The 21,845-nt window shown below is 42.1% G+C and overlaps 1 protein-coding gene across 1 annotated transcript in view; it reads left to right on the top strand.

The window, feature by feature from the left end:
• The first annotated feature begins 3,146 nt into the window (after positions 1–3,146).
• The window catches only part of RBM5 (RNA binding motif protein 5), a 23,131-nt gene continuing 4,432 nt past the window's right edge, over positions 3,147–21,845 (top strand). The window contains exons 1-18 of the mRNA XM_007466221.1: positions 3,147–3,215; positions 5,366–5,531; positions 6,310–6,465; positions 10,225–10,294; positions 10,784–10,857; positions 13,310–13,393; positions 14,274–14,334; positions 14,800–14,865; positions 15,728–15,888; positions 16,337–16,434; positions 17,037–17,124; positions 17,276–17,353; positions 17,437–17,509; positions 18,183–18,268; positions 18,657–18,741; positions 18,954–19,045; positions 20,698–20,859; positions 21,680–21,829. Coding sequence (XP_007466283.1) covers positions 3,199–3,215; positions 5,366–5,531; positions 6,310–6,465; positions 10,225–10,294; positions 10,784–10,857; positions 13,310–13,393; positions 14,274–14,334; positions 14,800–14,865; positions 15,728–15,888; positions 16,337–16,434; positions 17,037–17,124; positions 17,276–17,353; positions 17,437–17,509; positions 18,183–18,268; positions 18,657–18,741; positions 18,954–19,045; positions 20,698–20,859; positions 21,680–21,829 — 1,767 coding nt within the window. The 5' untranslated portion in view covers positions 3,147–3,198. The remainder of the gene's footprint in view (positions 3,216–5,365; positions 5,532–6,309; positions 6,466–10,224; positions 10,295–10,783; positions 10,858–13,309; positions 13,394–14,273; positions 14,335–14,799; positions 14,866–15,727; positions 15,889–16,336; positions 16,435–17,036; positions 17,125–17,275; positions 17,354–17,436; positions 17,510–18,182; positions 18,269–18,656; positions 18,742–18,953; positions 19,046–20,697; positions 20,860–21,679; positions 21,830–21,845) is intronic.

Consider the following 21,845-nt stretch of genomic DNA (forward strand, 5'->3'; position numbering starts at 1 on the left):
CTCTAGTTGAGGCGCGTGAGCTCAATAGTTGCAGCGTGCGGGCTTAGTTACCCTGTGGCATGTGGGATCTTAGTTCCCTGACCAGGGAACGAACCCACATCCCCTGCATTGGAAGGTGGATTCTTACCACTGGACCACCAGGGAAGTCCCCGTTCTACTTATTCTTAAAAGATTTCTTTTTATCCAGAAAGAAAAGAGTATAAGTGTGGTTTTCCACATATAATATCTTCCTCTGCCTTGTCATGGTCTAATTATTCAATCTGTATATGTGACCTGAAAAATCAGTTCCACTAAATCTATATCTATAAATAATGCCAGTGGGCAAGTTATGCTAACTGGATACATAGAAATACCACCATTTGTCTGATGAGTGAGGGTCCAAAATATCTCTGAATTGCTGAAGGATCCCTGGTTCTTTCTGCCACAAATGTTGCACTTTTAGCTTTGGTAGTGGATTCATTTGTTCATTCAACAAATATTTACTGAGTGCATACCATATGCCCGGCAGCAGTAGAAGCACTGGGGATATAGTAGTGAACTAAACAGACAAAAGTCTCTCTCCTTCTGGAGTTTACATTCTAGTGAATGAGGGCGTGGACTCAAATTAAACTTAACTAGTTCAAATCCCAGTTCCACCACTATAGTTTGGAATCTATAGTGCGACATTTTAGCGTGACCTACTCTCTAAAACAAGGACAGTGATAATAGCTTTAACTAAGTGAACGGCAGTTGAGCCAGCTAGAAGTGGTCAGATCCAAGGTATAGTTTAAAGGTAAAGTCAACAGGATTTGCTGATAGATTGAGTGCGAGGAAAAAGGAGTCATGGATGACTCCAAGGTTTTTGTCCTGAGTAACTGGAAGCAGGGGGTTGCTAACTATGGGGTGGGGAAGGCTGTGAAGGAGACAAGGTTGGTTTTTGGCTGTGTTAATTTTGAGATTCTATTAGACGGCCAAGTAGTAAATTAACCCTGGAAGGACTTCCTGGTGGCGTTAAGACTCCACTCCACTGTCCCAATGCAGGGGGCCTGGGTTCAATCCCTGGTCAGGGAAATAGATCTCACATGCATGCCGCAACTAAGAGTTCGCATGCCACAACTAAGGAGCCCACATGCCGCAACTAAGGAGTCCTGGAGCCGCAACTAAGGGGCCTGTGTGCCACACTATGGAGCCTGCCTGCCACAACTAAGAACCAATGCAACCAAATATTTTTTTTAAATCCTCTTAATTTCCATAAACCTCAATTTCCTTACTTGCAAAATGGATTTAATAACCACCTCATAGGTTATGAAATGAAAATAGAAATTTGTAAAGCATGTAGCCCAATCTAATCTAGCATTCAATAATGCGATAGGCGATCGACCTACATTCCTTCTCTTAAAGCCAGATTAAACGTGATGGTTTACACCGCGTCGGTGAAAGAAAACTACTCTCTAAGGCCCTTGTAGCAAAGCAAATAATTACTATGCCTAATAAAGGTAAAAGCTCTGATCCGTATCTGCAAAAGGCAGACTAGAGATTAGGCCTGAGTTTTGAAGAAAGGGAAATACGCAGGAAATTGACACAGGGCGTAGTTAAGTGACAGGTTGCCCTAGCGACCACACTCCCCAGCAGCCCTCGCGCAGCCAGACACCTTCGCGGATTGGACACCTCCATAGGAAACGTGTGGCGGGGGGAGGGGATAGGCGCGAGGTACTGTGGGTAGGAGACGGCCGTCGACGGAGGCGCCATTTTGTGAGGCGGCCGTACCCTGTTGGAATCCTTTGGCACAAAACTGCTACTGGTGCTGCTTCCGTCCTTCCTGGGGGGTGAGTGCGGCGGCCGCCCGTAATGACCCGCGGTTCTTTCTGTTGGAGCAGGCCCTGTAGAGCCTCCCTGTCAGCCGCGGGCGGCGGTCGATCAGCTCCAGCCGGATCTCTCGAAGGGCTACCGGAGGCATTGGAGAGCCGCGCCCCTCCTCGCCGCTAGCGCTGTCAGCTTTCAGAAAGCGTTCTCCCGCCCAGCCCGAGGCCCGCTTCTTTCGGGCTCTGAGTGTGCCCCTGTCGGGACGTGTTTCCGACTACCCAGCCCAGCTGAGCATGAAGCCGTCGTTTGTCCCTCGGGTACTTCTCAGGGGCGCCCTGACAGTCTCTAGCCGCCATCGCCTCCCAGCTTGACCTGAATCAGCCCTCTCCGGAAAGCTGTTCGGTGAAGGCTGATCTGCGGGCTGGGAACCTCTTGGGGGTCGGGAGGCGGGTGTGCAGGCAGAAAGAGAAAGCCGGACTCCTGAGTTGGTCGCGCAGGCCATGGCGCCGCCATCTCGGCCGCGACACCCCGCGGAGGTGGGTCCGGGCACTGCCCAGGCGAAGAGGGGAGGCGTCAGAGATTCTGCCTAGGGCCTGGTTTCTCCTGGATGGTTCTCTTCCATTTATTAATTCAGCAAATGTTCGTTGAGCGCCTGCCTAGAACAGGCGCCAGGGACTGCTGTAAGTAGTTTCTCGGACCGCGCACGCATCGAACGCAGTCTAGCTCTGTGATGTTTTATCACCGCCGATGCGCAGCTGAGCCAGGCTGGCCACCTCAAGAACCTGTGATGATCATTGTTACCTAGGAATTAAGTCATGTGGAGGTTTACCCTTGTTTGAGATAGCTTTGGATCAGCCGTTGCGTTTTAAATGGAGTAGATTTTCAATCAACTCAGCATCGGGCTTCTGAAAGGTTTTAAGTTTTTCCTAAGTAATTTTTGAATTTCGTTTCGCTCCTTGTATTAATACACTCTGATTAATGTTTTAACGGTCAACTATCGCAATGGAGTTGCTTTGATTCAGAACACAGGGAGCTGATTGCAGCTGTGCCCTTTTTGCTTTGTAATCCTACAGCAGGAGCAGGGAAGGAACCTTCTGCTCGTATCCTTTTATGGGTTTGTTATTGAATGTGGAATCTAATATTTTTCACTGTGCTTCGCCTTCCTGCTATGCTCACTGTTAACAAAATGTTAGCTTGATTTTAATGTTGACAGTTGGTCCCCACTCCCTCCCCACGCCCCCAACCTTAGATAATCACTGTTAATGGTTTAATGAAATTCCAATCTCAGTAGTGTTCCCGCTGTGGAACAGTTGACTTACGTGATCTCTCAGATTTGCAGCAACCTATCTCTTTTGTCTTCTAGGAAAAACAAAATTTGAGCCTTTTGGAGCAGTGTGCTAGATCTTCAGCAGGACAATGGGTTCAGACAAACGGTAAGTTATTACTGTTACATGCCTTTGATTTCAGCATTTCAATGGGGACTGAGCTATTTGTTAAAAATTGTTTATCAGACAAATATTTGAGTGTCTGTTTTGTATCCGGCATTGCTATGAGCACTTTCATGATACTTGCTCTCACAAGCACACAGTTTAATGAGATAATTAAAATACTGTGTGAATTGTGCTATGGTAAAAGAAGTTGAGGGTGCTGTTAGAGTACTTAGGAACATGTGTTTTGTTGGAAACGGCCAGGAAAGCTTCCTGGAGAAAGTATTCTCTAAGGTGAAGCCTGAAGGGTAAGAAAGAATTAGGCAAAGGAGGGCTGGGTGGAATAGTAAGTCATGAGGGTTCCTGGTGTGGATAACAAACAACCTCTGGAAGAAGCTAGGAGATCATACTGTCACTTTGCACAGTACCTGGTCTGTAGAAAGAAATCAGTGAATGCCAGTTCTCGTTATTGTCCCCTCCATGACAAGATGATCCACATTTATAGAGCTGAGAAGCTTTGGACCATGGGTTACATTTTTAAGAAAAAAAGAAGAAGAAAGAAAAACTGCTAAAGAATTAGTAAAGAATTAAGATGAGAGCATTTGATTCCTGTGTCATCTGTGGATTCTCCGACTCAAACCATTTGATTTAAACACACAACCTTTATTTATACATCCAGCTGCCTCCTTAATATTGAGTCCAGTCCCAGTGACAGATCAAATTGATGGCACACTGGGACTCATGAAGTGTTCATGTCACATGATATCATTGTTTTAATGCTTTGTCAGTAGTCTGGTTCCAAACAAATTAACATTTACCGTTTTGGGGTCTCTCATCTACATACTTAACATTTCAAAATAGTCCTAGACTACTTGTTTCATTTGTTTCTTTTTATGAAATTTGTATACTCTAAATGAGGCCCTTATAAGCCTGCTCTTTGTCTTGTCCTTACATAGTAGTTTTATGAACCTGGTAAACAATTTATGAAAGAACTGTTTATATCTGTGGTCAAATGGGTTTAAGCCTTTTTTTATTAGGTTTTGCTGTGAAGCCCAGTGATGCTCAGTAATCAAAAATAAATCAGGGGCTTCTCTGGTGGTGCAGCGGTTAGGGGTCTGCCTGCCGATGCAGGGGACACAGGTTCAAGCCCTGGTCCGGGAAGATCCCACATGCTGCAGAGCAACTAGGCCCATGTACAGCTGCTGAGCCTGTGCTCTAGAGCCCGTGAGCCACAACTACTGAAGCCCATGCACCTGGAGCCCGTGCTCTGCAACAAGAGAAGCCACTGCAGTGAAAGGCCCTCGCACCGCAGCAAGAAGTGGCCTCAGTGCACAGCAATGAAGACCCAACGCAGCCAATCAATCAATCAATCAATCAGATGTTATAGGAAATAATGTTCTCTGATGGTGCTAGTTATATCTAACAAATGAACTTGGTTAACTGCCTAATGGGGAAAAAAGACAGGATATCCAGTTTGTTGGTCCATTTCTCAGTAGTGAGATACCCTTCAGAGTGGATGAGTCAGGACATGTCCTCCTTTGTAATTGAGTGAAATGCTAATACAGTTGACCCCTGAACAACATGGATTTGAATTTTGCAGGTCCACTTATAGGCAGATTTTCTTCAATAAATACAGTACTACATGATCCGTGGTTGGTTGAATCTGCAGATGCAGAACTGTGTATACCAGAGGGCTAACTGTGGGACTTGAGCATCCATGGGTTTTGGTATCCGCAGCAGGTCCTGGAACCAGTCCCTGGTGGGAACAACTATAATTACATTCTTCCCGTCTAGATTGATCACTAAGATCTGAAATCAGGGATGAAAGGAGTGATGTGTAGGCCACAGGCTTGGGAAAATGCAGGATGAACTTGGGCAGCTTGGCTCTCTCAAAAATATTAAACCCATACATTTGATAGCTATATTTTTACATTTAGTATGAATTCCTGAAAACTACCTTTGTACTTAGGGATATAGCTGTTTTCCCAGTCATTGTCTTTGTAAATTGGAATTTGGTGATAAATTTTAAGGGATACACTGAACTAGTTGGATATCTTATAAACTGAGATGTGGGTTGTGTGTTTTTTCAACCATGTTTTCTAAAGGGGCAAAATATGATTTACTGAAGAGTAAATGAAAATTATTTTCCGTGGCAGAGTGAGTAGAACAGAACGCAGTGGAAGATACGGGTCCATCATAGACAGGGATGATCGTGATGAGCGTGAATCCAGAAGCAGGAGGAGGGACTCAGATTACAAAAGATCTAGTGATGATCGGAGGGGTGATAGATATGATGACTACCGAGACTATGACAGTCCAGAGGTGAGTGACCAACAACTGTTTATAGAGTTGTTAGAATTATGAATTATATGCACAGAACCTCCAAGATTCTTGAAATAAATATACCAAGTGTGGAAATCTCTCAGGAGTATTATATTCAAACTCTTTATTGTTCTGAAATCTGAGTCGACTATAACCCTCAAAGACAGACTGTGCCCTGTAGTCATAGAAATACTGGCCAAGGTTTACTTAGGGCTCACTATGCTCCAGGCACTCTTTTGAGCACTTGACTTACATGAACTCATTCAGGACTCACTACAACCTTATAAGGTAGGTGTTATTCTCATTTTAAAGATGAGACAGTTGGGGCATAATTATATACCATCCCTTTGCCTCAGATGGTGTTTCTAAAAGTTGTAGTTTAACATTGTAGCATAGCTTTTTTCACATTTCTTTCCATGTGCGTTAGCTTTGTTTAGCAGTAATTGTGCAACCAGCATAATTTGGCACTTTTTTTTTTCTTATGCATATAATCATCTTATTTTAACAGGTAATAGTGTTTCATTGTGTGTTGTTATACTGTTTGGTGAGTTGTTAAACCATTCTTCCTGAACTAAATGATTGTTGCCAGGTTTGGGGGTTTCTGTTCTTGTTTTTGTTTTTGTTTTATGCTGTTTTAGAAGACACTGCAGTGAACATCATCATGGAGTTCTTGTATTATCTCTATTCCTAAAGATAAATTACAAGTGGAGAGACTGGATCAAAGGGTATAAATAAGCCCAGTGTGATTTGAATTACAATTTTCTTTATTGTAAATCAGAGAGAACGTGAAAGAAGGAACAGTGACCGATCCGAAGATGGCTACCATTCAGATGGTGACTATGGCGAGCATGACTATAGGCATGACATCAGTGATGAGAGGGAGAGCAAGACCATCATGCTTCGCGGCCTTCCCATCACCATCACGGAGAGCGATGTAAGGGGAACCAACAGTTCTAATGAGCAATCCAATAGGCACAATGAACTTTGAGCTTCTACCATTATTTTCTTGTGTTACTATATCTCAAGCTACTATCTAGTGAAATACATTTCTGTAATTAGGGTGGAGTTCTCTCAACTTGGTTCACAGGTAGAATCATTTGTATATAGGCTTTGAAGCTCAATGTAGAGTTTTCAGAAGAACTACAGGGAGCAGTTCTTATTCCTTCAATAATAGCTATTAGAAGATGGCCAGTACGTTTTTATTGAATTGGTTACTTACTCAGTGAGGATGTATCTGTAAGAATATTTTATGATTTGGCCATCCTTTGATTTAATGGAAATTATATTATCCATTTGAAACTTCTGAACAGCCTGTAGAAAAGCCTGGCTCCCCACTTCTCAGACTGGTCAACTACGGCCTTGGTGTACTGGGCACTGCCTGATTTCCAGTGGTATCTCTGACCCTCATGCATTCCTTCCAGCCACATCCACCACTTGCTTCTGCTACAGGCCACTTTGGACATGTCCATCGTTCTACCAGTGTGCCCTTTTTTCCTCCTTGAAGCCCTCTTCTTTCCTTCCTTCCTTCCTTCCTTCCTTCCTTCCTTCCTTCCTTCCTTCCTCCCTCTCTCCCTCCCTCCCTCTCTCCCTCCCTCCCTGCCTCCTTTCTTTCCTTCTTTCCTTGATTTCTTCTTTCTTTCCCTCCCTCCCTCCCTTCCTTCCTCTCTTTCTCTCTCCCCTCCCTCTCCCCCTCCATCTCTCTCCCTCCCTCCCTCCCTTCCTTCCGTCTTTCATTTGGGAGGGCAGCTCTGTGTGGCATGCAGGACTTTAGTTCCCTGACCAGGGATCGAACCCATGCTCCCTGCAGTGGAAACACGGAGTCTTAACCACTGAACCTCCAGGGAAGTCCCTGAAACCTTTCTTGACCTACCAGGTAGAATTTCTTAAGTGTATCCCCAACCCTTGAATGCAGGAGGCTGCTCAGCCAATGTTGTTTGTGAAATGAATGATGTTTTGAAATACATTTATAAAACATGCATTATGCCAGTATCTATTGTCTTGGAGTATTCAGAGTAATATTCTGACTAATGTTTAGTGAATTTTAGAGCTAAAGATAAGTACTAAGTTCACACAGCCTTGGTCTTCTAAACATTGGAAGTTACAAATGTGAGATGGGATGTTAGAATTAATAGTGGGTATTTGTGATCCACAGCACACTTGCTACACTGTGTACTGCTATGCTATATGCTATAGTGATGCAGAACCATGGATCCTGCCTCAAAAGCTTAAGGATGAATAGCTAAGGTCAGCAGATAATGAAGACAATGCAGAGTAGAAAGGGATAGGTGTTGGAAGAGGTCCTGTTGAAAGTGGTTCTGTGGAGTAACTCTGGAGGATTCTTTAAGGGAACTGAGTTAACTGGTCGAGGGCAAGGAAGAGCTCCAGGGAGGTTTTGGTTGAGTTGATTCTTGGGGGATAGAAATGTTTTGGTCTGGTGGAGAACTGAGGATAAGATGTGGACTGGCCCAAATCAGCTTGATTTGACTGAAATCAAAGGCTTTTGGCAGAAGAGAGGTGGATGGGAAGGTGCTTTGGGGGCCAGTGATGGAGTCTTTGAAAGCCCAGCTAAGTATAAAAGAAAGCTACTGAGGTTTTTACCTGGTAACAAAAGCTATGTAGGTTAGAATGGTAGGGGTTAGAAAGAAGGTAGAGCTGAGCTCAGGTAGCAGCAGCCATGAGCATGTGGAGTAGGGGAGGAGGGGATACAAGAAATCTTGCAGGAGTCAGTTGAGGAAAGTTTACTTGTTGATCATACTGTTCCCTTGAGTCTTTTAGGCCTGTGGCCCTGGGAGCGTGCAGAAGTGGGCGGCATGGGGAGAGCAATGTCTTAGCTGACTCTGGGGGCACTCCCTTCTGGTAATGAAACAAGATTGAAATGCTTATTTATTTCAGGCTTCTCAGAGAACTAGAAGTGCTTACCTTAAGAAGGCAGGCTTTCAAAGTAGACTTTCTGAGGTTGCCAAATTTTGTGCAGTATTTGTAGAAAATTTGCTTATTGGGATCTTTAAAACCTTTTAAAATTATCGTATTTAATCTTCTCCTGAATTTCAGTTTATCACTTTCAGTATTGTCATTTTATTTTAGTCCCCCACTGACATGTGAACTCTTAGAGTAACAGTCTTTAGTTAATTACGTTACTATATATGTTACTGTATCACTACTTTTTAGAAACTGTTTTTAGTTACTCCAGTGACTGATTTTTTACTTACTGTGTTACCAAGCATGAACTTGAGTCAGGTGGTTGGCTCTGGCTCAGTGTAGTGCTTCTCATACATACTCTGTGAAAAAAATAGTCGATTTTCCTTATATTTATGGTAGTTGCAGTCTATAAAGGCACTGGGGGTACAGAACCATGCTCTTAGGGGAAATACAAAGTTAGGTTCCTGTGAGCCTCTGGTCACAACATTTTCATTAACTGATCAATATATGACCTTGTTTCGTGTGTATTTCTGTTTAGAGGTGCCTTATTTAATATATACTGTTGATTTCTTAGCATTGAACTCACAGCCAATAGCACTGTAACTTATGTCTGAATGAAGCTTTTCTAATATATTTTCCCTGTAAGGGACATCACAGCCTTCCTTCTTGCATTAGGAACACTAGACAGCACTTCAGCACTGCACTTGGAGAGCCATTTTAAACAGTGAAATCACCAACAAAAAGTACAAAAATGTGAAAAACTTGGCACTAAACAGACTATGAGTAGGACACTTGTTTACAGTATGAAAGCTGAAACAAGGCAGAGCATCACCTCTGCCGGGAAAACATACATCAGGTGACTCAAATTTTTTACTACTCTGCACGTGTCTGCAAATGGCCATGAAAGCACTTACAAGTATTGATTTGGAGTTAACGAATTTTAATGCTTAGGCAAATCCACAAGCGCAGAATCCCCAAATAATGAGGATTGACTGTATATAATCCTGCAGCCTTTACACGTAATTATGGAAAGTGGAGGCCACGAAGAATCTCTGTTTCACAAATTTGGCCCTGGTTTTCTCCTTGGGAGTATCGCTGCCTGGTATGATTGATAAAGAGACTAATGTATTTATTAATGTATTTTGCCTTTTGCAGTAAGGGTTTGATCTGACATCAGTAACAAACCTACCAGCCAGAAGTCTTTCTTCAGGCCCAATTAATGTTTACTTTGATTTACTAGGAGCCAAAGAACATTATGAGCTTTGTTAATTTTCACGATTAATGTAAATGTAAGGAAGCTGTTTCTTTAAGATATTGTGCAAAAAATATTTATCTTAAGGGAGTTCCTCATTTTTTGGCATTGATACTTGGTTGCGTACTTCAGAAGATAGTGACATATCTTCTGCATTTTTTAAATCTCATCTTTCTTTCTGGTCCTTTAGTACAAAGAACAACAAGATTAGACTAAAGGAGGGAGGCTTGAGGGACAGCATACCATGAGCAAGACTGTGTATCACAACATAAATAATTGTGCCTGAGGAAATTCCCAGTCAGCATATAAAGAATGCCTTCAAAGCTGTTACAGTACATCAGTTTCTATGAGAAGTGTTCCTTCTTTTATTCTATTTTTAGAATAATTACATTTTGATGATAGAAGTTAAAAGCTTGGCTAATTAAGCAGTTAATGTAATCCCTAGTCTTTGACCTCTCTTTAGTGTGGAATAGTTTGTGGCTAAAGCTTTAACTATAAATGTGTAAAACCCTGTCTGTGCAGATTCGAGAAATGATGGAATCCTTTGAAGGCCCTCAGCCTGCGGACGTGAGGCTGATGAAGAGGAAAACAGGTGAGAGCTTGCTTAGTTCCTGCTGTTCTGGTTCTCTTCCCCATTCCCACCTCAGTCCCTAAAGAACATCCTGATATCCCCAGTCTTCAAGCACATGAATTCAGAATGAAAGGTTTGCCATGGCTAAGGAATGTGACTGTTTGAAAACGATGTTAGAAAGCATCTGAGGACCTTTTTAAAAACTTTGTTTTTAGGGGCTTTTTTTTCCCTTCGGTAAGTAGTGATTTATAAACTCCTTGTTTGACTGTTTGTAGTCGGTTGCATGGTTACTTTTTAAGCGTGGAATCAAATCGAGTGGCATTTAGTTCAGGCGGCTTGGTTCCTTGCCATGGCAAAGTATCAAGAAGATCCCCAAGTCAAGTCACATTTGTAAAGCTGCTTCCCAATTGGCTTTGTCACGCAGTGTTGAAGCAGTGGGAGAGAGATTCACCTGTTATAAAGGAACTGACTAACACGAGTATCCCGTCTATATCTGAATGCTGTCTCTAGGTGTAAGCCGTGGTTTCGCCTTCGTGGAGTTTTATCACTTGCAAGATGCTACCAGCTGGATGGAAGCCAATCAGGTTGCTTCACTCACCAAGTCTAGATATTCATGAAAATGGAACAAGTCTGTACAATTAAAAAAAAAAAAGGTTGAAGGAGTGGTTTGTTCCAAAGGAGTGACTTTAAATAAAGAAAAGCTTTGTATATATTAAAATTGCTGTTACTAGAATAAATACAGTACCAAGCACTACATTGCAGAATTTGCTCTGCCTTTAAACATGGCTACCTGGCAGGGCCTTGTTAACCACTGAATATTTGTCTGGTAGTTATCAAGACATCTTTAATATTCCCCTTTTCCTTACCTGATTATATTCCTATTATGTCCATTGAGAGTAATCTTAGATTATCCAACTCTCGATTTGACAGTGAAGAGAATATAATTGAAGTCTGCTACAGGCATTTTGTAAGTAATTTTTTATTTCGCTTGGAGACTGCAAGCCTCCTGGAGGCGTAACTGCTCAGTGGGTCTTCAAGGACTATATAAGGACCTAGTGGAATTTCTGAACAATAAGTCTGATGAGATTAGCCTGGGAGCTGGTGTCCTGCTGCTGTCTGATCTAGTTAGAGTGGCATTAACATTCTAATCTCCCTGAGAATGCCTTTTATAGTCTGTTCAAAGCAAATCATTGATGATTCTTTAAGAAGCATTAACTGAAGTGTTCTACAGTTTGTTAAGATAATGTTCAGTGCTTGGCACTTAAATAACGTTTTTTGCCAGAACTCCAAAGCACAGTATTGAATGCCTTAACCAAGTGCATTCTGGGAAGTCTGCTTAACTCATGTTGCTTCTCTGCAGCATTTTATGATTTGTCACTCATAAATAAGAGTTATATTCTTTGATGATTTCTTATCATTTATAACAAGACTCAGTAATGAGGGTATCATTTTGATTGACTTGTTAGATTTTTAAGCCTCTCATTTCCTTAACCCAGAGGTGACAGCCTGATCTTATAATGGTAGATCTTCATTCATTTCATACCATGGACACCATCCTAATAAAATTCAGGACATACACAAGCTTCATGTGAATCTGCTTTCTTTACATGACAGCATCTTTTAATATGGTGGATGTATCAGAATGACTTGCTTGGGAGTTTAAAACTCCTAGGAAATTAAAACCTGTAAGACACTTAAAAATCTCCACAATTTTAATGTATACAAAGCTATGTTAATGTGTAATATTTCATTACAGTTCAAATTCACTCCAGAAATAAAAGGCCAGTAGGATTAGGGACTCAGTGATAGTTTGGAGTCTCCCCCAGCACACATCCCTCCTAGTGGGATGATGTGTTGACCTATCTCCCAGCTTCTTTATTTTTGCTTCTTTACAACACAGTGAGTGGATGGCCTTCAGCTCTTTCCCTCTTGGCCAGACATGCAGTCTTGTCTTTAGATATTGCAGAGACAACATTCACAGCATGTCTTAACTCTTCCAGGATTTGCAAGAAACAAATTACTCAACAGTATGTATGTTTAGAGGGGTTAGACTCCTTTAAAAAAATTTGGATATCTTAACATCCTACTTAAATCTGTTCTGACAGTGTCAGAACATCCTGCTCCCTTCCCCTCCCCCCAAAAAAAAGAAAAAAGATGTGCCTGTTAAATGAAGGCTCTTTGGGGGCAGGTGCTGGGTATACTCTTGGTAGACTGATTCAGCTCGGAGTTTTGACCTTTGAAAATTAAGTCCTTTTTAGTCACATGGTTGACTTGAAGGATGAGGTGGTATATGAACATTTACAAACTTTTCCTAACCCCCTGAAGAAACTTCATTGGCCTCCTGGTTACTCATCTTGAAGGAGAGTACCATCTATTTCAGTGAAAAACACATCTGTCACTCAGGACATCACGTGGTTGCACTTGGCAGGAAGAAATCTCATTTAGCTGTTTTAGAGTCGATGGCATTCAGACTAGTTCCTCCTGAGAAAATTGTAACCAGATTCCCTTTAAAAATGAGTTCCCCTCCCATTGTCCCCCAAAGGACACATCCTGAAGCAGGAATTTGAGGGAAGGGGAAATGTAAAGGCTTTCACTTTGCATAAGGATGGGGGACTGGGGAAAAAGTGAAGCGAAGCCCAAGGACACCATGCTAAGGGCTAAAGTAGGAGACAACCTCAGAACTGGGAGAGTTGTGTCTTCTGCTTTTTGAAATAGACTGTCACTCTCAGGCAGCCTGTCAATGATGAATGTTAGGACTTCTGTCTCTGCTGGAGACACGGCCTGGTGCATGTCAGCGTTTAGTGTGTGGCAGCCTTCTCAGCACTCCCTGACTCCGTTTACCTTTACTCCGCATCCCATTCTCTTACTGCCTATCTGAAGGATTGGATGGGCAGAGTATAGGTGGCGGTGGTTGGTCCTCCCCGTATGTTGTCCATTTAATTCCAGAGCACTGATTTTTCCGAAGTGTGCTCTGCCCTGGGAAAATGGACACATGTTCCTCACAATGGGAATAACTAATTACTTCTTTTTTTACAGAAAAAGCTGGTGATTCAAGGAAAGCATATTGCAATGCATTATAGCAATCCCAGACCTAAGTTTGAAGATTGGCTTTGTAACAAGGTAAGCATGCGTTCTTCCCAAATAGACAAAACTCTTTTGGGGTTTTGTTGTTTTCTATTTGTTTGTTTGATTGTCCAAACAAGGACATGAGTAAGTACACAATCACCAGCTTTTATCATAAGGTGATTTTCGTACTTTCTGACTTTCTTGGGTCCTCCTAAGTAGGTATTAAAGGACAGAATCCCTCAAACATGAGAGATTTTGTTTAAGGTCCTGGTTCTAAACCCAGTGTTTCAATTAAGATTTTAAGTTTATTTCACTTTATGGTTTCTTGAATTCTAGAGCTTTCAACTTTTGGCAATTTCTCTCTCTTTTTTTTTTTCTATTATTATTTGGCTGCATTGGGTCTTTGTTGCTGTGCATGGGGGCTGTTCTTCATTGCAGTGCGCAGGCTTCTCATTGTGGTGCCTTCTTTTGTTGTAGAGCATGGGCTCTAGACGCATGGGCTTCAGTAGTTGTGGCTCGCGAGCTCTATAGCACAGGCTCAGTAGTTGTGGTGCACAGGCTTAGTTGCTGATTCTTAACCACTGCACCACCAGGGAAGTCCTTATGGTGCTCTGCTGATATAAGGCAGAACTTTGCCAGTGGCTTGCTATAGGATTTTGGGGTGAACTAAAACTTTTCCCCAGCTTGGTAAAAGTGGAATTCTACTTCAGAATACATCAAAATTTGTTTTTCTTGGGAGAATTCACATAGTAAAAGCATTCTAAATTTTTAGGTTAATATCCCTTTATCTTGGATACATGGTATCACTTTCTGCTTTTTTTTGTTGTTCCTCACTGGGACTTGCCCATGGCCCTCTTGCTCTAACTTACCACATTGTTACTAGTAAGCCCGGCCTACTGTGAGAAATAACTAAGATAAAACTTTTTTTTTCCAGTGCTGCCTTAACAATTTCAGGAAAAGACTAAAATGCTTCCGATGTGGAGCAGACAAGTTTGGTAAGCCCAGATTCAGCTGTTTGGGAATATGTATTAAACCCTGACTAATTGGATTGTCTGTGAACCTAAGGAAAAGTACAGGTTGTAGGGCATTTAAACAAGTAACCTATATATTTTCCTTAAACCTTCTTACCTTAGGTTAGGTAGGTCCTGCTGATGATTGTGAGAGTACAGATAGTTCTTTTATGTTCCAAAATTAAGTCTGCTCGCCTTGTTTACATTCTGCATCTGCTTTTCTTTAGTATAGAGGTAATGTCAGTCCTCCACCGGCCCAATTTTTGCATTCCCCATTTAAAATTCATGTCAAAATTAATGAGGTTTTACTATAGCCACAAATGGTTAAAAAAGAAAAAAACAACTGCTACATTTACTTAAAACTTTGGTATTTCAATGTATTTTTTATATTGGTTTGTTGTTTGTTTGTCTTCAGTTACTGATTCTTCCTCTTTCTTTCCTTTCTTGTAGACTCTGAACAGGAAGTGCCCCCTGGAACCACAGAATCAGTTCAGTCTGTGGATTACTACTGTGATAGTAAGTTCAAATGTAATCTTTTGGCCTTTATGTTGGAAATTGACTTCCATTTTATGTTTTTGTTCTCCTACCCTTTTTTATTTTATTTATTTATTTATTTATTTTATTTATTTTTGGCTGGCACTGGGTCTTCGTTGCTGCGCACGGGCTTTCTCTAGTAGCGGTGAGCGGGCTTCTCATTGCGGTGGCCTCTCCTGCTGCACAACACGGGCTCTAGGCAGGCATGTAGGCTTCAGTAGTTTGGGCACACAGGCTTAGCTGTTGTGGCTCGTGGGCTCTAGAGCGGAGGCTCAGTAGTTGTGGTGCACGGGCTTAGTTGCTCCACGGCATGTGGGATCTTCCCGGACCAGGGCTCGAACCCGTGTCCCCTGCATTGGCAGGCAGATTCTTAACCACTGCACCACTAGGGAAGTCCCATCCTGCCTTTTTTTGTTGTTTTTTTTTGTTTTGTTCATCCTGTCGTTTTTTAATGAGGAGCAGTAGCTTCAGGTTGCCTCATAAAAGATTGGTTTTTAGAATCTTCTCCATGTCAAAGTGTGAAAGATACGCAGTCGACTCTTGAACAACATGGGTTTAACGAACAATGTGGGTTTTTTCAATGAATGCTATAGTAGTACACTATTCCTCTGGTTGAATCTGGGGATGTGGAACTACCAGTACAGAGGGCTGACTGTAAAGTTATATACAGATTTTTGACTGCGTGGCTGGGATGGGGGTGGGGTCAGCACCCCTCATCCCCCTGCATTCAAGGGTCAAATATGCTAGAAATCTCCCAAAATGGATTTGTTTGTACTTGAACCTGCCTTGAAAAGCATTGGTTGTGGGAATGCATGTATCTGTCATTTGTCTCATTCACCTGCAGCAATCATACTTCGAAACATAGCTCCACACACTGTGGTGGATTCCATCATGACAGCGCTGTCTCCCTACGCATCCTTAGCTGTCAATAACATTCGCCTCATAAAAGACAAACAGACCCAGCAGAACAGAGGCTTCGCATTTGTGCAGCTGTCTTCTGCAATGGTGAGATGTTCATTGAATCTTTCCTTTTAAAAGAAACTGAGATTTAAGAGGCAAATGTGGTTCATCCAATTGTGATACTGTGTGTAAGGCTCCTGGAGCCCAAAGTTCAAAACTTAAGAAATGACAGTTATGACAGTGCTAAATTATAGGCTGGTGACTTCAGTAAGTGGTAAAAATACCATATATACCTGTAGATAACTGAAGGTTGAGCCATAGTTTTGTCATTTCATCATGCTTTGTTTTAGACTGTTTTAGCATTTACTCTTTTAATAATACTGGATACCTTCATGTCCTGGAAGAAAGAGGGCTGATTTTTTTCTCATGATTTCATATCCGCAAATAAGAATGAATTGCTTTTCTTTTTTTAATATTTCTTTGACTGGGATAGGTAGTAGCGAGAGATTTTCAATTACGTGACAAAATTGTTTTTCTTCACATTCTCCTTCAGGACGCCTCTCAGCTGCTTCAGATACTACAGAGTCTCCATCCTCCTTTGAAAATTGATGGCAAAACTATTGGGGTTGATTTTGCAAAAAGTGCCAGAAAGTGAGTGGCTTCATTGTCCTTACTTCAAACCACTGCATCTGCGTGCTTGTCCAGGGATGCTTTGCTAACTGCACTCAAAGCCCATGTTCTCTACATTGAGACACTATCCTTCCTGGTTGGCTGGGAAGGATACAGTTGTCTTCTTAGAGCTTATTCCCTCCTGTCTCAATAACCAGTTGCCAGGAAACTTCAGAGCAGGACAAAGAGAGACATGGCAGATGGGTTGAGAATAAGTGCTATGCAAACTGCTTCAGGATGGTGCAGACCCATCTGGATATAATTCTTTACTTCCAGAACAACATGCAGTTTCATGTATATAGAGCTTCATTCTAGCGACGTATTTCCCCTTTCTGGTATCATTGCTCATCCAGCAGACACGTTATTAGATGGAAGGGTACAAAGGAGAATAGAAATACTACAGGGACACTTGCCCACTTAGGGCTCTGCCCATGGGGACCCTTCCTCATCTGAAATGTGGCCTTGCTGGCATTAGAGACCTTCCAACAAAGGCTGGAGTGAATTGCTGTTTTCTGGGTAGTGTGGCATTAGTGATTGGAAGCATACTGAGATAGAATCACATGATTGGATCATTGTGGTTTCAGAGACTTGGTCCTCCCAGATGGTAACCGGGTCAGTGCTTTCTCCGTGGCTAGTACCGCCATTGCTGCCGCTCAGTGGTCTTCCACCCAGGTAAGATGGAGGATCTTTTTACTCAAAGTAGTGTGGTGGTGTTGCCCGGATTCACAGAAGTAACCTCTCCAGCGGTGCTTGCCTTAGAAGCTCTCCAAGGACATTTTAAAAACTTGATGTCTGTGTTTCCTCTTCTTTTGATATTTTGTAGTCTCAGAGTGGCGAAGGAGGCAATGTTGACTACAGTTACCTGCAACCAGGCCAAGATGGCTACACCCAGTATGCTCAGGTAGGTAGATTTGACCAGCATCCAACTTCTGGTCTCCAGAGTGTGTCTGAGAATAGCAGCTTTAATGGTGGACTCTTCTACAGTACTCACAGGATTACCAACAGTTTTATCAGCAACAGGCTGGAGGATTGGAATCTGATGCATCATCTGCATCAGGTAATAAACTTCATACTCCCTTTATTTTTGTTTAAGCAAATACAATTGAGGAGATAGAACTAGATGTTCTCACTAGACCCAAATAAATCTATGAGGGCCATTTCCCTGCAAAACTTGGTGATAGGACACATTTAGGGTTGTCACCATGTGCCTAAGGTCCTAGGGGAATATTGGGATTGCTCGTGTACATTAGGAGCTGATAAGAAGCTCTTAGAGACCATGTGATGAGTGTTCATTCTTGGAATTCAATATTTTTCCTGTCTGTGTTGTTAGGAATCATGGGTGACCATGTAGGTTCAGGTAAGCAGATACGGTGTGGCCCTGCAGTCTGGTGTCCAGACATTAATCAGAAGGGTCACTCTAAAAGCTTATGCTTCAGTTGTTGTTCTAGAATTATAAAGGTGTGGCAGTTAAATCTATTCGCAACCCCAGAGCAGATATGAAGACTTTCTTCTCTTCCTTCTTCTTAACCGTCATACAGAATGTTTGACTTTGTGTGTCACATTCTAGTAGGATTATAAAAATGAAAATATCATAGGTTCAAGAGTACTTATTGGGAATTAGGTTGTTAAGAACTGACATATACAAAGATGCTAGATTGGGCATTACAGATAAGGATGTTTGGCTTAGAGTTCAGTGCGTTGGCTCTTCTAACTCCTGTGTTTATTATCAGGCACAGCAGTGACCACCACCTCAGCGGCTGTAGTATCTCAGAGTCCCCAGCTATATAATCAGACCTCCAATCCACCCGGCTCTCCGGTAATCCTGTTATTTTAGATACAGAACTGGTGACTGTTGGGGAAGCTTTGTGTTGCCATACTAGTATTGTCTTTGCCTGCTGTATGAGCTAGGATTGAATAATACACACACATTCCAGTCTCACTTCTCTGTCAAATATTATTAGATAATAAAAGAATTTTGTGTATGTATTTTAAGTGCAAGATTCCAAACGGTGTATTTATACTATGCATGTTTCGACTTGACCTTTAGGAAGAAAGTTGTCAACATGTGTTTTGATCAAGGATTGCCTTAGATCGTTGCTACAGTGGGTCTGTCAGGGGGCCCTTCCTGCTGGATGATTGCAGTGGTTTAGTTCTCTTGAGAGACTTTACAGTTGAAATTATATTGAAGCTGCTGTTCTTTCCAGACTGAGGAAGCACAGCCTAGCACTAGCACAAGTACACAGGCCCCAGCCGCCTCCCCCACTGGTGTAGTTCCTGGTACCAAATATGGTAAGCCAAACCTCATGGGGCTGTTGATAGTTGGAAGGTCCTAGTTGTTGTCTTTGTTTAATAAGAGTTCCTCTCCCTTTGTGGGTGTCAGAGGGACAGTTGGGGATGTGAGAGAAGACCATTAAGGCCTGCTGCATCTCAGTGGCTTAGAATTTAAAGTAAAGCCAGTTTCTTACCTGGAATGACTATATGCTGGATTTTGTTTTTTGCAGCAGTGCCTGACACGTCCACTTACCAGTATGATGAATCTTCAGGATATTACTATGATCCGACAACAGGGCTGTACTATGACCCCAACTCGCAGGTAATTTAAGGGTTAAAATACATGTTTTGAGGTATAATGTACATATGGAAAAATGCATGAAACTGACGTGCAGTTCTTGCAGTTCTTTGAATGTTTACATGTATATGTGTTCATACATACATCAGCACTGAGATAAGAACGAGAGCATTCCTAGCACGTTGGACATTCTCTGGTGCCTGTTGTTGTTCGGTCAGTAACCCCACCTGTAGCCACTATTCTTACTCCTAAACCATGGATTATTTTGTCAAGTTAAAATTTATAGGTGACTGTTAACCTTCATGTAAAGACCTAGATAAAGATTTTAATTATGATTTTTTTTCTTACTATATATTCTCTTTTTTAATTGAGATAAAATTCACATAACATAAAATTCACCATTTTAACCATTTAGAATGTTCAGTTCAGTGATATATTCACAGTGTTGTGCAGCCATCATCACTATCTAATTATAGAACCTTTTCATCAACCTGAAAAGAAACCCTATGCCCTATATATTAAGCAGTCACTTCCTAATCCCATCCCACCCCAGCAAATGCTGTCTGCTTTCTGTCTCTATGGATTTGCCTATTCTAGACATTTTGTGTAAATGGAATCAGATATGTGACCTTTTGTGTCTGGCTTTTACTTAGCAACCCTTTGTATTTTTGAGAATAGAAATTAGCAGATGTGTGGAGTGATATTTTATTTTTGGTGCTGTGTATAACTTTTAAAGAGGAAAAGCAACATTAACACTCCAAAAATAAACAGCTATTTATGACCAGGAGCTGTATGTATATATAGAACAGTAAAAATAAGTGCTTTTAACAGGAACTTGGCATTGAGAGCTTGTGGTTTCTGAGAGTCAGGTGTGAAGCTGTGTGGGACCTGCCAGGGAGGCTGAGCCTGTGCATGGTTCTTCCACTGCTCTTGCTTGTGAAGTCTGACCTTTCCCAGGCCATTCTTCTTGGCGGCCATAGAAGTTGTGGCTCCTATGCCTGACCCGCACCACCTTCCCTGGAAGAGATACAACAGGCAGTCTCTCCTGGGTCCCTGTTGAACAGGTAGAGTGAGTGATTGAAGAATAGAGAAGAGGAGAGATAACTGCTACCTATTCTCTGTTGTGGTTCTCCCCACAAATTTCAGATCAAGTTCCTTCACATGTCACCTCCTTCCAGGCTCCCGAGCTAGCCTCTTACAAATCTGTTTGGTTGCCTGAATGTCCACAGGCAGTGCTCTGTATGGTTGAACCCAACAATGAGATGTTAACTGGTTGTCATGGAGGACGTATGAGAAAAAGCTCCTCCTGAGCCACCTGTTCTGGCCACTTGGTTTGTGTAAATGGTCTGTCTATGGAAAGGAGTCAGACGCGTTTCTCTTTGGGTACCCTCCAGGCCCAGGGATTAAGTTAATAGGAACTAGACTCTTGAAAAGAAACCACACTCTACTTTTGCCCAAGAGGTTTCACACCTCTTGGCTGGTTCATCATCCTCACCTACACCAAGGTGTACAGCACCTCTTCTCTACGTAGAAAATATTACTAGTCTGCAACATGCTTTGTTTTTATGTTTAGTTTTTTTGACAGAACAACTTTGATGTGGGTTTTTGACAAAATATTCCTTTAAGTTAATGGTTCAACACAGCAGAAATCTGCATTAATGGTATTTTTTTCCCAGTACTACTACAATTCCTTAACCCAGCAGTACCTGTACTGGGATGGAGAGAAGGAGACTTACGTGCTGGCTGCGGAGTCTAACTCCCACCAGCAGACAGGCCTACCTCCTGCAAAAGAGGGGAAGGAAAAGAAGGAGAAACCCAAGAGCAAAACAGCACAGCAGGTAAGATCATGACCCAGCCAGCAGACCCATCTTTCTCTCTGGGATATTGGGCTTAATTTTTATGGTTTTTTTTGGGGGGGGCAGGGGGGCGAGGCATTTATATCTGCTTTATTTGAATTCTTTAAAATGGGGCCACACACCTTATTTATATCAAGTTTGTAGAGCATTTTGCAATTTTTTAGTGTTACCATATGTTGTCTGTCAGTTGCCTATGTACTTAGGGGGAAAAAATCCTGAAAGACTCTTTTAATATTTATTTATTTGGCTGCATCGTGTCTTAGTTGCGGTACGCGGGATCTTCATTGCCGCGTGCAGTGTCTTTAGTTGCGGCATGAGGGATCTAGTTCCCTGACCAGGGATAGAACCCGAGCCCCCTGCATTGGGAGCACATAGTCTTAGCCACTGGACCACCAGGGAAGTCCCTGAGATTTAGGTTGTGTAAGGCTGTATGGGGTTTCCTGTACCTTTCGGCGGTTAGAAGAATTCACTGAAGAGTTCCCTCTGATGGAGCAGCAAGAAGAAAAGAGTCATTAATCAGCCTGCATAGTGCAGGAGCCTGCATGAGTCCCAGCTTCAGTCCAGGGAGGAAAAGTCGTTTATACAGGTAACTTGAATGGGAAGCTGATAGAGGCCATCCATAAAAACTATTTATGGAATTTAAAATACATTGACTTTTGAGACCTTTAATGACTTTGGTTGTATGTACCTCATAAAGGTAAGGGCAGTTTGTTACAATAATGGCTTGTTTTCATGGCATAGGAGACTGTTTTCTAAGTTCCTCTACCTAAGTGTATTTTTTGTGATTGTTGTTTGACTTTAGATTGCCAAAGACATGGAACGCTGGGCTAAGAGTTTAAACAAGCAGAAAGAAAATTTTAAAAACAGCTTTCAACCTGTCAATTCTTTGAGGGAAGAAGAAAGGAGAGAATCTGCTGCAGCAGATGCTGGCTTTGCTCTCTTTGAGAAGAAGGTAACAGTAGCAGGAA

Source organism: Lipotes vexillifer, unplaced genomic scaffold (assembly GCF_000442215.2).
Source record: "Lipotes vexillifer unplaced genomic scaffold, Lipotes_vexillifer_v1.1 scaffold1004, whole genome shotgun sequence".
Lineage (NCBI taxonomy): Eukaryota > Metazoa > Chordata > Mammalia > Artiodactyla > Lipotidae > Lipotes > Lipotes vexillifer.